The sequence below is a fragment of the Lottia gigantea genome, assembly GCF_000327385.1.
Source record: "Lottia gigantea unplaced genomic scaffold LOTGIsca_13, whole genome shotgun sequence".
NCBI classification, from domain to species: domain Eukaryota; kingdom Metazoa; phylum Mollusca; class Gastropoda; family Lottiidae; genus Lottia; species Lottia gigantea.
Window position 1 is genome coordinate 3,153,034 of NW_008707425.1, and position 17,290 is coordinate 3,170,323.

Genomic DNA, 17,290 nt, shown 5'->3' on the forward strand with positions numbered 1-17,290 from the left:
CAATATCTATTGAGATAAATTTGTTCACAATATCTATTGAGATAAATTTGTTTACAAAATCTATTGAGGTTAAATTTGTTTACAATATCTATTGAGATAAATTTGTTCACAAAATCTATTGATGTAAATTTGTTTACAATATCTATTGAGATAAATTTGTTCACAATATCTATTGAGATACATTTGTTCACAAAATCTATTGATGTAAATTTGTTCACAATATCTATTGAGATAAATGTGTTCACAAAATCTATTGAGGTTAAATTTGTTTACAAAATCTATTGAGGTTAAATTTGTTTACAATATCTTTTGAGATAAATTTGTTCACAATATCTATTGAGATAAATTTGTTCACAAAATCTATTGATGTAAATTTGTTTACAATATCTATTGAGATAAATGTGTTCACAAAATCTATTGATGTAAATCTGTTTACAATATCTATGGAAATAAATTTGTTCACAATATCTATTGAGATAAATTTGTTCACAAAATCTATTGATGTAAATTTGTTTACAATATCTATTGAGATAAATTTGTTTACAATATCTATTGGGGTAAATTTGTTTACAATATCTATTGAGATAAATTTGTTCACAATATCTATTGAGATAAATTTGTTCACAATATCTATTGAAATTAATTTGTTCACAATATCTATTGAGGTAACTTTGTTCACAAAATCTATTGATGTAAATTTGTTTACAATATCTATTGAGATAAATTTGTTCACAATATCTATTGAGATAAATTGGTTCACAAAATCTATTGATGTAAATTTGTTTACAATATCTATTGAAATAAATTTGTTCACAATATCTATTGAGATAAATTTGTTCACAAAATCTATTGATGTAAATTTGTTCACAATATCTATTGAGATAAATTTGTTCACAATATCTATTGAGATAAATTTGTTCACAATATCTATTGAGGTAAATTTGTTCACAAAATCTATTGATGTAAATTTGTTTACAATATCTATTGAGATAAATTTGTTCACAATATCTATTGAGGTAAATTTGTTTACAATATCTATTGAGATAAATTTGTTCACAATATCTATTGAGATAAATTTGTTCACAAAATCTATTGATGTAAATTTGTTTACAATATCTATTGAGATAAATTTGTTCACAATATCTATTGAGATAAATTTGTTCACAAAATCTATTGATGTAAATTTGTTTACAATATCTATTGAGATAAATTTGTGATATGATGAATTTGTTCACTATTTATTGTGGTATCATTTCATCACAACTCGTAACATGATGGAATATATGTTTAATATCACCAATCACCCATATTGTTTTAGGTTGTTTATTTTTCAGAAATGTACTTACCTTTTTTATAACCGGAATAATTATTGGTTATATCTGAGACGAGAGTTTTGGTTGAGAAAGATAATCCTGTAATATTTTCTACTTTATAAATTACATCCCCCATATCATATAGAGACGGTGTATCCAAAATACCTGAAAAATTAACATGGGTTAAAACATCAGATCATTGGTAGTTTTTAGAAACAGTGGGAGATATAGTTATCTTAGCTTTCTTTATTTTGAACGATCTACTCTGTTGGCATTATTAGACAAGGATCTAAGATGCATAAAAGTACATAATTTCTGTAAGAGATCTAGGCTCTATTATATATTTTATTTGAAAGCCTAAAGCCGATTTCTCCTCCTGCTTTAGATTTAAATACAGATTCAAATAAGTATTTGTTATCCTAACGTCATGCAGCGGCGGCGCCAGTGGTTTGCACCCCCACTTTATTTTCAACAAATCTAAATGTCTACCTTTTCTCCAAAATATTTGTCAGAATGCAAAAAATCAATTCACCCCCCCCCCCCCCTCCCTATTTAGTCGGTCTGCCCCCCATTTGTACCCCTAGTCTCGGAAGTCTGGCGCCGTGACCAATGTCATATTATGGTCATGACTTTTTAGAATTCCAGAAACTACAAACGTCGGACGGTAAACCGGAATACTGCAAAGTGAGTTCCCGAAATATATATCATTAAGACATTCAACCATTTTCATGAAATTAAACTATGACATTACACAGGCAATGTAATATTTTCTACAAGTCAAATGATTATCAAAAGGACAACAAACATTTGTTTAACAAGTCTTAAAAACAATCAATTATGATTCATTATAATACCATATGATATATCAGACGTTGTCAATATGTAAAAGTGTAATATTGGTTTAGAATCTGAGTTAGAATTGATTTTTTATATACAAAACGTGCTAGGAATAATATCCTATAAACCGGCATTGAAGGTGACTGAGTTTTATTTCACCACTTCCCATTAAACACCTATTCATCGTTAATAGAAAGATATTGTATATCAATAAAATATTAAAGATATTGTATATCAATAAAATGTTAAAGATATCCTATATAATGATAGAATAATATAGATATTATCTAACGATAGAATAATAAAAATGTTATATGATGATAGAATGATAAATATATTATATGATGATAGAATGATAAAGATGTTATATGATGATAGAATGATAAATATATTATATGATGATAGAATGATAAAGATGTTATATGATGATAGAATGATAAAGATGTTATATGATGATAGAATGATAAAGATGTTATATGATGATAGAATGATAAAGATGTTATATGATGATAGAATGATAAATATATTATATGATGATAGAATGATAAATATGTTATATGATGATAGAATGATAAATATGTTATATGATGATAGAATGATAAAGATGTTGTATAATGATAAAATGATATGGTATACTAATAGAATGATAAAGATATTGTATACATATAATGATAAAGATCTTGTATAATGATAATCATATTGCATCTGTCTTTATATTTTTGGGGCTATCTATTTTTCAATCGAACACAAGGTATACCAGGGGGGCATTGGTAAAAAAGATACTTGATATCAGGTATGGAATGGGGGCGAACAAGACTCTTGGCAGATTTTTTGATTGAATGCGATTTGATTTAAAAATAAAAGGAAATTTAAAGGGTTGTTTGGTCGACACTCAGATTTTCGGTGAAATTTTTTTTACAGATGGCCACTGGGTATAATACTAGGGTTCATAATCTAAAAATTTTAGACTATCCTAGATTCGAAATGAATCGGTAATTAGCTAGTAATGTGAGTAGTTATATATCAACGCTTGAAACACTTTATATTGTTTATTTTTTGACTAGCTTAAAACATATCATACCTTTTAGTGTTTGACACCTAGCCACCTAAATTGATTACACAAACATCTGTCTCCACTGGGAAGGTAACAAGTTTATTTTCATTTTACCTTCAAAAATGAATTTCATTCACCAGATTTATTGTACGTACCCAGAAAAGAAAATAGTCTGGATCTTACATAAATATATGTTTATTGTAACGGTTCAATCCCACGAACTTCAATTATGTTTTAAACATTTACCAGGTATACATGAAGTTCCTCCAGTGTGACATCCTGCTGTTCATTACTCTACTGAGCTAAATATCATAGACAGTATACGGTGAACTAAGGTTAAAAAAATATCCAGTAGCCATAATCAAATCATGCTTCATGAAATTCTGCAAGATTAATATGACCTTGATTATCAAATAACCTTGACAAAAACTCAAATAAAATCTAATTCCATTTAAAGTGTTGCACACTGTGCATCGTAGGAGGGAGTTAAAAGTATGTTTTATGACCCACTTGGATGTTACGGAGACATATTTACATATTCGATTTGCCGAGGTACAAAACTACTTGTAAACTGGTCTAGGGTTCCTGGTATTACAGGAACCGCAGACTTTGAAAGGGTTTAGTAATAGTGGAAAATAGAAGTGCCGTCGGTACACATACAAGAGAATGAAAACTGCTTTTGATTTATTTTTAAATGGGATCTCTGTTCTGTTTACATGCTTATGCTCTTCTGAAGTCCGCCTTTGTTAGGTCTATATAGAAGGTTTATGTTAAAAGAAGCCTCTTAATTAAAGTAATAGTCAATGAAAATGTGTAGAATGTATAATCACAAATGATCTAGTATCCTGCTGATTTTATTTCAGAAATCGTCTGATATATTGGTCGTATGAAACTAAATCTTCTTCAAATCCATTAATTCTTCATACAAGACTTGAATAGTTTTTGTCGTAAAATTCAGCGATGATAATCTGTGGTCTATTTTGTAAATACCAATGTTTTCGGGATATCAGAAACCCCAATTTCTAATAGAGAGTTGTAAAAGCAAGAAACTGGGCTGCAACAACAGAAACCTCACGCATATGGTTAGAATAAAAGATAGCTTGCCAGGCAAGGTAACATACGCCCACTGGAAGCTGTCAGAGATGATAACTAAACCTTTATGGGCCAGAAATATATATCTTCATAATAATACCAAATTTCTCATATTGAAGATATTCATTATGCATTTGTAGTTCAATAACCCTGAATATCTCATCAATTTAGGGTCAGTTATGCCGAGTTTTTCTTCAAATCTTTTTAAATCAATAGCAATAACACAGAAGCATTGAATTATCACACTCCTCTCGTGTCTGAAATTCAAATTCACATCTACTAACAAACTAACATAGACCAATTTGAACTTTATTCTCATTAATATATACCTGCAAACCAAATTTCATGAATACTGTAGCCCCCATCGTGTTTACAAGTAAAATTTGATGTATATTACTAAGTCAAGGGTAATAACTCAAAAACAAAATCGTCCAATTCGAACTTGACCGCCCTCTTATCAATCCCAATGCTCACGCCGAGTTTCATCAAAATCCATTGAAAATTGAGCCCAAAACGTGATTTTACTAAGTCAAGGGCAATAACTGAAAAGCCGTTCATAGAAAAATTGTCGAATTCGAACTTGACCGCCGTCTTATCAATCCCAATGCTCACACCAAGTTTCATTAAAATTCATAAAAAGCACCACATTGCGTATAAAGAACTGCTTTGTAACAAGGACACTGCTACTTTTAGTTGAACACGATAACTGCCAAGGGTGAAGAAATATAACCAGATATCAATCTTTAACACCATTTGCACTTGAATGTAATTCCAAAAATCTCTCCATTGATACTTGCAGTGTATTGAATACTGAAATTTCTCGAGTAGGTTTTGACATTGGCCTAACAAGATGTTGAAAGTTTCAATCAGAGTAATAAGTAAACACTACACTGCACCTAAAGTTTATTTGGATTTAAATTTCTATTTCGCTTTAAGCAATGAGTACTTCCGGTAGATGTAGGCTACAATAACTTGTTAAATTGAATACATGTATCACGTGATAGCGCCGAACTGTGTCACAGATATATAATACTGACTTCATATACACTTCTAGGACTGCTAGGCACCGCCAGTCCTTCCCCAAACAGATATGGTGCAATAATAAGCAGTTGCCCAAAACAGCTGGAATAGAGACAGATGTTTCGGTCTATGCTTCTTTAAATATGCCTAACCATACTTAGTTTCCCCAAAAAGGCCCCTTTGTGTCCACCAGCAACATGTTGCAACAGACGAATGATATCAACGTATAAGAAGCTTTTTCACTTCTCGTTTCACTTCTTCAAAGTTATAACATAAAGTCTTATACCTTACCTAAAGTGTGAATTTCCTTTTTTTCGGGTTTTCCAAATACATTGGAAAACATGGTCCAGTATAACACAACTCCAAATAAACAATCGGAAATTATTCCACAAAACTTACACGCCATTTTTCATCCCTTTCAGACAACCTACTATCATGTAATCATATTTATCTTCACTTCCATTACAGGAGGACGTAACTTGATACGGACAATACAAATCCTGTCTCATTGACAGAACGGTCTATGATCCACACACATAAAGTTGTTAGAGCAATATACAATACCAGAAGTACTGGTACTAAACACTTGATTTCATGATTTTACATAGAGCGAATCAGGTCGAGATCAAACACTCCGCTATGTTCATTACCATCAAGCTGCGAATAGCCTCTTGTTAACCGTCGATTAATTCGCTGTAGACCAACTAGGATATTCCCAAGAGTTTACTCTCTTTCATTGATCCATCAGTTAGAATTGCATTAAACTATATCGATAACAAACTCAACTATTTCCCATTGGGTTGTTTTCTATTAACAATATATTAATGCCCATTGATACTGATAGAAAAATCGAGTAGCAAATAATCTGGTTAAGGCACCCACTCAGTGTAAAGACTTCCATGCAATTTGACAGCATGGTATCAGATGTTCGATAATTAACATAACAATATATTGTAAGCATTCCCATTCTCCCTTTACGTGACACCTTTTGAATTCAGAATTGTTCATGTTCAAGAAAATTTCGTCAAATTTGATCAATGAAAATTTTGTTAAATTTGATCGATGAAAATTTTGTTAAATTTGATCAATGAAAATTTGTCAAATTTGATCGATGAAAATTTTGTCAAATTTGATCAATGAAAATTTTGTCAAATTTGATCAATGAATATGAAATCGGAGTGAAATCTATTGTCTAAAAATAAAATATGTAGGAAAAACGTGCCCCTTTATCAATCGGATAATCTTCGTATTACCAAAGTTTTAAATGTTAATATTTTGTCTTTTAAAAGTCAAAGCGTTTGATGGAGATGCCAAATACCGGTAATTAAAACATTAAATTATTCTGTATCTCCCATCCTTCACAGAGTAATCTCATTTAGGTACAAAGGCGGACAGAGGTGTCGCAATTTCAAAGCCATAAGGTATACAAGATACATAAAAATTTAATCTAATATAAGGCTTAGAAATAAACAATTAGAACCATTTGACAGTGAAAGTATTATAACCCAAGAGAAAAGGATCTTTGTTTTATTCAGAGAAGTTCTATATTACATCAACAACGGCTGAATAATACTTGATTATAATAGTATTCTCATGGGATGTTTTTATACCCTAATAATCAAAATGAGAAATTGTACTTGATAAAATAAACAACAATTTTTGACCGGACCAATATCATAGCTTTTTATTTGAACTATCGGCATAGACCAATTTATATTATAACGTATATTCGATATATCTGAACATGTCCGAGATATTTTGCATATAAACCTACACACCGTACTTGATTCCTGTCAAACATCATAATTATGTCCTTTATATAATTTACAGGCTACGTTAAATGAATATTCAAAGGGCTATAACTCTGCCAGTGTTTGTCGAGTCGTACCCAAATTCAAACTTATACGAGATCTTTAGGATATATACCTATACACCAAATTAAGTCAAATCTGACAACAGGTGGTCGCTATAGCGCTCACAAGCCACTTTTAACGCATATTCTGTATATATAAGATTGCAACTCTGTCAATATTTGCCAAATCGAACTAAATTAATTGTTCGAGATCATTTGGATATGAATCTACAAATCAAATAAGAATCTGACAAAGACGATATCGAGTAACTCCGTCAATATTTGCCCAATCGTACCCATGGACGGACTGTTTTTCATACAAAATATTGGAATTACATATTGGCTTCTTTTCATGAGGGTAACGGAATGGAATATTCAACCTTCAGTCATCATACACTTTTGAACTTTTTGGGTTGGTAGTAAATAATAATACCATATTTTGTAAACAAAATTCGGCAAGAATCGTGCTATTAAGTGTTTGCGACCTAAAAATTGAAAGCTGTTTCAAGTTGGAGGTCAAATTTTGATTTTTTCGATTTTTGATATGGTTCATCCTTGGGTGAAAACAAACATTCACATCAAGTTTCGTCCAAATCCGTCAAGAATTGGGCCTTCTAGAATATTCACGAGCTAAAAATTGAACGTGTTTTTCAAGAACAAGGGCAATAACTCATACTAAATATTTTTCGATTTGACTGATTTTCAAACAATCCTACCAAGTTCCGTCAAAATCTGTGCCTTCTGTGTTTACGAGCAATTGTGGGCGGAGCAACGGTTGGTCATTGGAGACACCAATATACGTCCCTTGTTTAATGTGGAATTTGCAATTCAATGTGGAATTTGCAATTTGCTTTCATAACTTCTTGTACTTGGAGATGTCACACATTATGTGACACGAATTTTAATCAGAGTTTGCAATCGGTATTCTGGCCTTGTAAATAGGCCTTCTTTTATTGTTTATCATTCTTTCAGCTGTAAATTGGAAGGAATAATTCGGGAAAGACCAATTGGGTTTTGCCAAGGGTCGAAGACTTCGTGAATATAGGCTACTCGAGCATATGGAGTTACATCAAGTACAAATGAATCCTGAATCACTATTCCTGGTCAACTGGCAACTGCATAAGGTTTTTCCGAAAATTTTACTTGCAAAATGTATATGGTACCAGTAATTGAAAAAACACCTGCCCAAATTACGAACTCCCTATATCAAATACCAAAATACATGCCAACAATTAAACAGGGTTTCACTTATTTAGTGAATAAAAATAATTTAATACTTTCAATGAAAGTTGCTCCAAGATAATACCTGCTAACCCATAATTAAATTCATCAATGTGCCATATAAGATTCAAGGTACATTGTATATGATACTTGCTACATCGGCGTCATGATCTAGTTTTTATAGTACAATAGGAACCACTCACCGGGATATCGGAATGATTCAAATTAGAGATTTAAATTAATTAGAATCTGTATTCTTATCTTATTCTTCTTGTTGCATTTTTAGGTGTCAGATTGAAATTTCTATGAGAAAAACCAAAGTTAGATTCAAATTGGAATAAAGTCGAATGGGCCTCAAATCTCAAACTGAACACAGGAAAAAAGATAGCTTGCCAGGCAAGGTGACATACGTCAACTGGCAGCTTTTAGAGAAAAATCTTTATTGATCAAAAATATATTAAAGATCTTCATAATAATACGACATTTCTCATATTGAAGATCTTCATTATGCATTTGTAGTTTAAAAACCCTTTTAGGGTCAGTTATGCTGAGTTTTTTCAAGGGCAATGACTCAAAACCCTTCATCGAACAATCGTCAAATTCGAACTTGACCGCCGTCTAATCAATACCAAATTTCATCAATATCCATAGAAAATTGTAGCTTCTATTGTGCCCAAAACCAAATTTTGACGCGATTTTACTAAGTCAAGGGCAATAACTCAAAAACTGTTCATCGAAAAATCGTCAATTTCAAATTTGACCGCTGGCTTATTAATCCCAATTCTCACACAAAATTTCATCTCAATATTCCTAGAAAATTGTAGTTTCTATTGTGCTAACAAACAAATTTTTGACGCGATTTTACCTAGTCTTGGCAATAACTCAAAAACCGTTCATCGAAAAATCGTCAAATTCGAACTTGATCGCCGTCTTATGAATCCCAATGCTCACATAAAGTTTCATCAAAATCAACTGAAAATTGTAGCTTCTATTGTGCCCACAACAAAATTTTGACGCGATGTTACTAAGTCAAGGGCAATAATCAAAAACCGTTCATCGAAAAATCTTCAATTCAAACTTAACGGCTGTCTGATCAATCCCAATGCTCACACCAAAGATTGAAAATCCATTGAAAATTGTAGTTTCTATTGTGCCCACAAGAAATGTTGATGGTCAGACGATGGACAGGGGCAACAACAAAATACAACCACATATTCATGTGGGCGTATAAAAATCATCAAATCTTGAGTGTAATTATCAACTATGCTTTATTTCATGCAAATCGATAAGTAAAATTTAAATGTAAAATATAAACTGTGATGAATAAGTAACAATAATCAAAGAAACCACCTAATTGCATTAACTTTTAAATTCTATAAGTAAATAAAACACTACTTAAAATTAAAATCAAAGTATTTTCTACTCTTAAATTCTATAAACTTCTGAACCATCAGGTACATATTGTGCTGTTCAGAACATTTGAAATCTGAAGCCATGTGACTCCAATATCATCTAACAATTGTAACTATTGTAAAAATGAAATGAAATGAATGGAGTTTTACGTCCTACTTTTCTGCACCATGTGGGCTAATGAAGACGGGCAACGCCATGCAGGGTGCAATGAGGGAAATTTTGCCAGGACAGCGGCATTAGCCTGCTCTTTTTCGATTTCCAACTGTCGAGGGATCTTTAATGTGCACAGCCTGTAGCACACAAAAATTCTGTGTTTTTTCCACCAATAAAATCACATTGGACATGTCCAGTGACAAATGGTTAAATTCAACACTAATCTTTTTTTCATTGCAATAACTAAACATTTTCAATGTAAAAATAGTACTGAATACATTAACTGATGAGCGATATTATGTATTTTGTTTATTTTAGTATTATATTAAATTTTTAATATGGGCTACAGAATATCATTTTATTTGACAGTTGAAAACTCACAGAAAATTATCAGGATGAAAAAAATACATATGGTTTGTTTATCATAATAACAAGTTAATTATTACCTATAGGGTGATATTATAAATTTAAATTTAACCTAATATATTTCCAAACTTAATCCCAATCAAATTAGTAATAAAAAAAGCTACATAGCATAAGAAAGAAATGTGGAGATGGTTGTCTTCATGTGGGCCCTACATATACATGAACACATATTGGTTTAGATTACTAACATTGAGCTTATTAATAGAGTTATTGCACTTACAATTTTATTAAAAAATATTTATTAGTTAAAAATCTACTAGTCAGCTTATCAGATTTATACCTGTCTAAAACTAACTACATTTCTTTCAGTTAAATCATTCAATTTGAACATGTTCAAAATAGAAAAACTATTTTTCATAATAACTTAAAATTCTAAGAACATAGAAAATTATACAACAAAAACAATTTAACATGTTCTTCAAATTCATATTTAAAACACAGTCATAAAATTTGTTTTGAACTAAAAATTCCTTGTAAATATTTTCAAGGCACAAACTAAGATTGGACATTACCATAAGTACCTGCGGGAGGTTTATATAATTTAGGAAAGGAAAGTAATTGAAGACTATTAAAGGCATATTTTTTAATACCAGTATTCTTTAGAGTATTTTCTCTTCTACAACCAACACTACAATAATAAAATATAATAAAACAATGTAACTTGTAAGATTAATAAGTGATATATGATATAGAGAAGAATGTAATACGAGTCTGAAGACATTTTCGGGTGGGTTTCCTACAAGACTGTATCTCTGTATTGGAATGACAAGAATTAGTTAAATAAACTGGTTCTTTTAATTTCGCACAGGGTAAGGTTATGTCAAGTAATCATCTTGTATGCATATGAGGTTTCATCAAAACTCCTTTTATTGTTCTATAGCACAGTCAGAGCGTTCTTTATGCTCAGTTCACACTAACGGCGCTTTGATGGCGCTTTAAAGCGGCGTGCAAAGCGGTACCAAAGCGTAAAAAAGCTCGACTTAAGCGCTAGGGTCGTAATAGATCATTGGAAAGCTTTGAGCAAAGCTGGATATTCGGCAAGAGCGTCAAAAAATTTTAAACTGTTTAAAAATTTTTGGCGCTCTGTCACGAATTGATTAAAGCGCCGAGAACGTATCAAAGCTTAACAAAGCGTAAGAAAGTTCAGCAAAGCTTGACTCAAAGCGTAGGAAAGCTTAACAGAGCTTTATTCAAAGCGGGGACCCCAGTCTTCACGGTCTGTCACCACTTGATCAAAAGCGGCATGAAATCGGCCATTTCTAAATTTTCCAATGCGTAACAGAGCTTAACAATGCACAACAGAGCTTGATAATCGTATCAGAGCGTGATTTAAAGCGTCATAACCGCATCAAAGCTTAATAAAGCTTATCAAAGCGTGATTTAAAGCGTAACAAGGCCTGATCAAATTGGGAAATAATTCGTCCCCAAAGCGTAACCAATTCGTATCAGAGCTTATCAGAGCGTAACATTACATAGGAGATCGTGATATTTTTGGAAAAGTAAACAAAAAATGATTGCGCTTTGCTCGCCGATTTAAAGCGCAGCATTCGCCGTTGTTGTGAACTAGGCATTACAGAACATCATTTGCTTGTTTACATCGAGCAACCTTGATCAGCATATGAAAGTCTAATCAGCTTAAATAAGTCATCTTCACTCAAAATTCCAGTCAACCCAGATGTAAATGAGAAATCCTGGAAATATCAATGCCAAGGACCATCTGGTAGAGAGGATCCTTAACTGTGAACCGAAGTTGTTATTCTTGTATAATATAGTTGTTTCTTTCTTTCTTTGCAATATGATATGTGAACAGACGCCAAGAAATAAGTCACATAGGACAAAATGGAGGTATTGAGTTATTGATACCAAAATACTTTAATTATCTCAAAAATTGACTGAATTATTACACTGTTAGTACAGATACTTTTAACATGATTTTTACCCAAAGTTGTGAATTACTGAATGGTTACCCTAAAAAACTATGATAAAACAATCTTTTTCAAATCTCAAATTGGATTTTGACATATCGTGGGTGACCGCTTAAAACCTCGTATATGCCATATTTGGTCATTTTGACATTTTGGTACCATTCGAAAGCTCGTCAAAACCTCTTATTCTTAGCTTGATTGTAAATAACCCAAAAACCACTAATCAAATATCATGTATACAAACAGTCAGATTTAAAACCTCGTAAAATATTATATTATACGAGGTTCAATGTTTCTTTTTCTGGGATGAAAACGAAAAACCTCGTAAATATGAGTTCAAGTAGTTTTTTGCGTTTTTCTCAAAAAGTAATTTCACATCATATATCGTTATACAAGGTTTCAAGCAGTCACCCACGATATTTGTATTTGTGCGATAAATTTTTTTAAATAATTTTTTACCTCACTTGACCTTTGGAGGGCTCAAATTAAGTATGTTTGCAAGAGTTTCAAATGAATAGTACATGTTGTGACTACTACTATGTGACATGAAGAATATTGTTATTTCGTGTGAAAATGCAAAATACCTCTGGGAGTGGATTGCCCACAATTTCAAATGTTATGACCAGCAAACAAAGTATTGCAATATTTTTGTATATATTCAGATTGAAAACCATCTGTATGTAAAATAATTGCAGAGTTGGTGTTTTTATTTCATTTTATAAATACTGTTAAGGGTCTGTTATACAATTGGTTGGAATCCATCTGCTCAGTTATACTGACCAAAATGCTATCAAATCTTAAAGAGTACAGGAAGAGTCATCAAATAAAACTATTGTTACATATTTTACAATACAGACTGTTGATCTGGTTTTCCAAAAAATTTGTTGAGTGTTGACGAAAAGATTTGAAGAAAAAATAGAATTATCTTTAAGTTTAATATGGTGAATCAAACAATGTTAGTATAAATTGATGCAAATGAATACAAGAATATATGGGACAAGTAACTTACCTTCTAAAACAATCTAGAGCCTGCCAAAATACATGAGAGGCCAGATCATGTTCTTGTTGTAATATTTGTACTTGTTGTAATGTCACGCCCATGGAAGTTCTATCTTTACCACTTTTACAACTGACAAAATTCATACCATTTAATTTGCGACAGAGCTACAAAACACATGTTGATAAGGTTTAAAATAATGACCAAGTATGAAGGAAGTATGATGTTAAATTACATAGAATATAAAATCTAATACATGTTTGAAAATGAAATAGATTCCAAGAGTTTATAGAAAGATAGCTTGCCAGGCAAGGTAACATATGCCCACCACCAGCTGTCAGAAATGATAACAAAATCCTTAGTGCCTACAAGCCAAATTTGATGCGATTTTACTAAGTCAAGGGCAATAACTCTAAAACCGTCCATCCAATTATTACTAATTTCGAACTTGATCGAGATCTCATCAATATATACATGCATACCAAGTTTCATCAAGACAGGATAAAAACTATAGCCTCTATCCTGCCTACAAGGTAAATTTGATGTGTTTTTTCTAAGTCAAGGGCAATAACTCTTAAACCATTCATCCAATTATTACCAATTTCGAACTTGACCAAGATCTCATCAATATATACAAGCATACCAAGTTTCATCAAGATCAGATAAAAGCTGCAGCCCCTATCGAGCATACAAGAAATGTGAACGGACGGACGGCAATATACGTACCCATTTCCATGTGGGCGTATAAAAAGGAATACTTCTAATTCTTTTTTGTCACAACGATAATCTGACCTACTGGAGTCAAAATATAAACTAATATTCAACCAATAAGGTAACTATAAAATCTTAACTGTAGTTTAAGGATTTGTAGCTATTCACAGATACTATTTCAAGGCAAAGACTCTGAAACTCTGCAAATCGTCAAATTGAAAAAAAATACCAAGTTATAATTAGTTAAAAGTGACTCACCTCTGAAGCTACATGTAATATTTCAACATTTTTATTTTTTTTTGATAAAACATTGGTCTGTAATTGTTTAACTAATAAACTTAATTCATCTTGTATATGTTTCTCCTCTATAAAATATACATAAAACATAAAACTGCTAGCAAAATGGCTTCTTTCATTGCATTTAATAAATGAGACTTATTCTAAGAAAATAAAAAAAGCAATATATAATAACTTATATAACTTATCCAATTTTTAAAAGACATATTTCAGGAGTATCAAAACATGTAAATACCTGGGTTAGCAAAGTGTTTAATATAATCTTCATAATATTTTACTAGTATTGTAACACCTTTTGTATTTATATTATCTTGTAATCCTGTACTACCAAACCTAAATTATAATTCATAATATAATATGTATATTATATAATATACACATTCTGTATTTTGTAGTCTTGAATTACCAAAACAGAAAAATTACAAATACATACTTCACAGTAACTAATATTTATTGTTTTTTGTTTTTTTTAAAGCATGAATAAAGTAAAATCTTAATAATGACTTACTTTTCAGCACATGTAGCCATTTCATTAATACCAACATTAAATAATAAGGGTACTATACGAATATTTTCTGCTGTTTGTACAGTACTAGGTAACTGATTATAGCTGTCTTCTGATACACCAAGGTCAATATGTATACAATGCCTGAAAACAATAATAAACCAAAATAATTATAATTAGTAACTCTTACAGCAAATATTATTTTCATTTACATCACTTATCACTATCTGCTTCAAGTAGGAAGATAGCTTGCCAGACAAATTAAAATATACGTAGCAATATTCAAATTATCACATAAGGTTTCTTTCAACATGTTTTGTTCAATTCTCTCAAGACTTGTGACTTGTTTAAGAGTAACTGTGGATGGAGAGAACCGATGATTGGAAGAACAAGGATGACAACAATATATCATTAATTCGTCATGTGAGTATATAAAAATAGCTTGCCAAGGCAAGGTAACATACGCCCACTACCAGCTGTCAGAAATGATAACAAAGTCTGTAGTGGTGTAATATGTGAAACCAATCATCCGATTTTTACTAATTTCAACCTTAACTGAGATCTCATACCAAGTTTTATCAACATCGGATAAAAAAAATGCACCCTGTATCATGACTACAAGCCAAATTTGAAGCGTTTTTACGAAGTCAAAGGCAGTTACTCCAAAACCGTCATCTATTAAGACCAACTTCGAACTTGCCCGAGATCTCATTAATATATTTTCAAGTTTCATCAAGATCAGATAAAAACTGAAGTCTATAGAGTGCCTACAAGCCAAATTTGACGTGTTTTTACTAAGTTAAGGGCAATAACCCTGAAAGCGTTAATCCAATTACCAATTTCGAACTTGACCGAAATCTCATCATTATATACATGTATACTAAGTTTCATCAAGATGGGATCAAATTCTTTAGCCTCCATCGGTCATACAAAGCAAATTTAACGCATTTTTACTAAGTCAAGGGCAATAAGTCTTAAACCATTATTCCGATTATTACCAATTTCAAACTTGACTAAGGTATTATCAATATCTATAAGCAAGTTTCATCAGGACAGGATAAAAATTTTAGCCTTTAGAATACATAAAAGCCAAATTAAACGTGATTTTACTAAGTCAAGGGCAATAACTCTGAAACTTTTCATCCAATTATTAATAATTTTAAACTAGACTAAGATCTCATCAAAGTTTCATCAAGATCGGATAAAAATTGCAGCCCTTATCCTGCATCCAAGCCAAAATTAAACGCGTTTACTAAGTCAAGGGCAATAACTCTCAAACCATTCGTCCGATTATTACCAATTTTGAACTTGTCCGAGATCTCATCAATACATACATGCATACTAAGTTCATCAAGATGGGATAAAAACTGCAACCTTTATCGTACATACAAGCCTAATTTAACGTGTTTTTACTAAGTCAAGGGCAATAACTCTAAAACAATTCATCCGATTATTTCCAATTTCGAACTTGACTGAGGTGTTATCAATATCTACAAGCATACTAAGTTTCATCAAGATCATATAAAGATAGCTTGCGATGCAAGCTGCCCACTGGCAGCTGTCAGAAATAATAAAACAGTCTTTAGTGACTAAAGTACGAATTTTCTCATATTGAAGATATTTTATTAGTTTGAATTCAATTACATATATATATGCCAGTTATTTATGCTGAGTAATTCCACAAAATTTTTTAAAATCAATATCAATAACCCAAATAAAACAAACAATTAAATCAAACAGCTCTAATAAAAAAAAAAAAACAACTTTCGACGCGTTTTAACAAAGTCAAGGGCAATAACTCAAAAACCGTTCATCGAAAATGCGTAAAGTTAGAATTTGTCCGAGATCTTATCAATTCCAATGATCACACCAAGTTTCATCAGAATCGGTTGAGAACTGTAGCTTCAATCCTGCTCACGAACTATTCTTAACAAATTTCGAAGCGTTTTAACAAAGTCAAGGGCAATAACTCAAAAACCGTTCATCGAAAATGCGTCTAGTTAGAACTTGTCTGAGATCTTATGAATTCCAATGATTATGCCAAGTTTCATCAAAATCGGTTGAAAACTGTAGCTTCAATCCTGCTCACGAACTATTTTTAACAAATTTCGACGCGTTTTAACAAAGTCAAGGGCAATAACTCAAAAACCGTTCATTGAAAATGCGTCAAGTTAGAACTTGTCCAAGATCTTATGAATTCCAATGATCACACCAAGTTTCATCAGAATTGGATGAAAACTGTAGCTTCAATCCTGCTCGCGAATTTTTTTTTTTAACAAATTTCAAGGCATTCTAAGTCAAGGGCAATATCTCAAGATAGCTTGCGTTGCAAGGAAACATACGCCCACTGGCAGCTGTCAGAAATAATAAAACAGTCTTTAGTGACTAAAGTACGAATTTTCTCATACTGAAGAAATTATTTATGCTGAATAATTTCACAAAATTTTTTATAATCAATATCAATAACCCAAATA

General features: G+C 31.6%; 3 protein-coding genes across 3 annotated transcripts in view; 2 read left to right on the forward strand and 1 right to left on the reverse strand.

Moving 5' to 3' along the window:
* Positions 1 to 443: 443 nt before the first annotated feature.
* Positions 444 to 1,217, forward strand: LOTGIDRAFT_111517 (hypothetical protein; the record flags this gene model as incomplete). The annotated part of the gene is made up of 1 exon (XM_009049044.1): positions 444 to 1,217. The coding sequence occupies one exon, from the start codon at positions 444 to 446 to the stop codon at positions 1,215 to 1,217; it is 774 nt and encodes a 257-aa protein (XP_009047292.1).
* A 1,240-nt stretch (positions 1,218 to 2,457) lies between these two features.
* Positions 2,458 to 2,838, forward strand: LOTGIDRAFT_157286 (hypothetical protein; the record flags this gene model as incomplete). The annotated part of the gene is made up of 1 exon (XM_009049045.1): positions 2,458 to 2,838. The coding sequence occupies one exon, from the start codon at positions 2,458 to 2,460 to the stop codon at positions 2,836 to 2,838; it is 381 nt and encodes a 126-aa protein (XP_009047293.1).
* Positions 2,839 to 10,876: 8,038 nt separating this feature from the next.
* The window catches only part of LOTGIDRAFT_230548 (hypothetical protein), a gene marked incomplete at its 3' end in the record, with an annotated part of 29,114 nt that continues 22,700 nt past the window's right edge, over positions 10,877 to 17,290 (reverse strand). Inside the window, exons 21-25 of the mRNA XM_009049046.1 lie at positions 14,820 to 14,960; positions 14,547 to 14,644; positions 14,273 to 14,379; positions 13,316 to 13,470; positions 10,877 to 11,009 (exon numbers count right to left, since the gene is read on the reverse strand). Of these exons, the coding sequence (XP_009047294.1) occupies positions 10,877 to 11,009; positions 13,316 to 13,470; positions 14,273 to 14,379; positions 14,547 to 14,644; positions 14,820 to 14,960 (634 nt within the window). The remainder of the gene's footprint in view (positions 11,010 to 13,315; positions 13,471 to 14,272; positions 14,380 to 14,546; positions 14,645 to 14,819; positions 14,961 to 17,290) is intronic.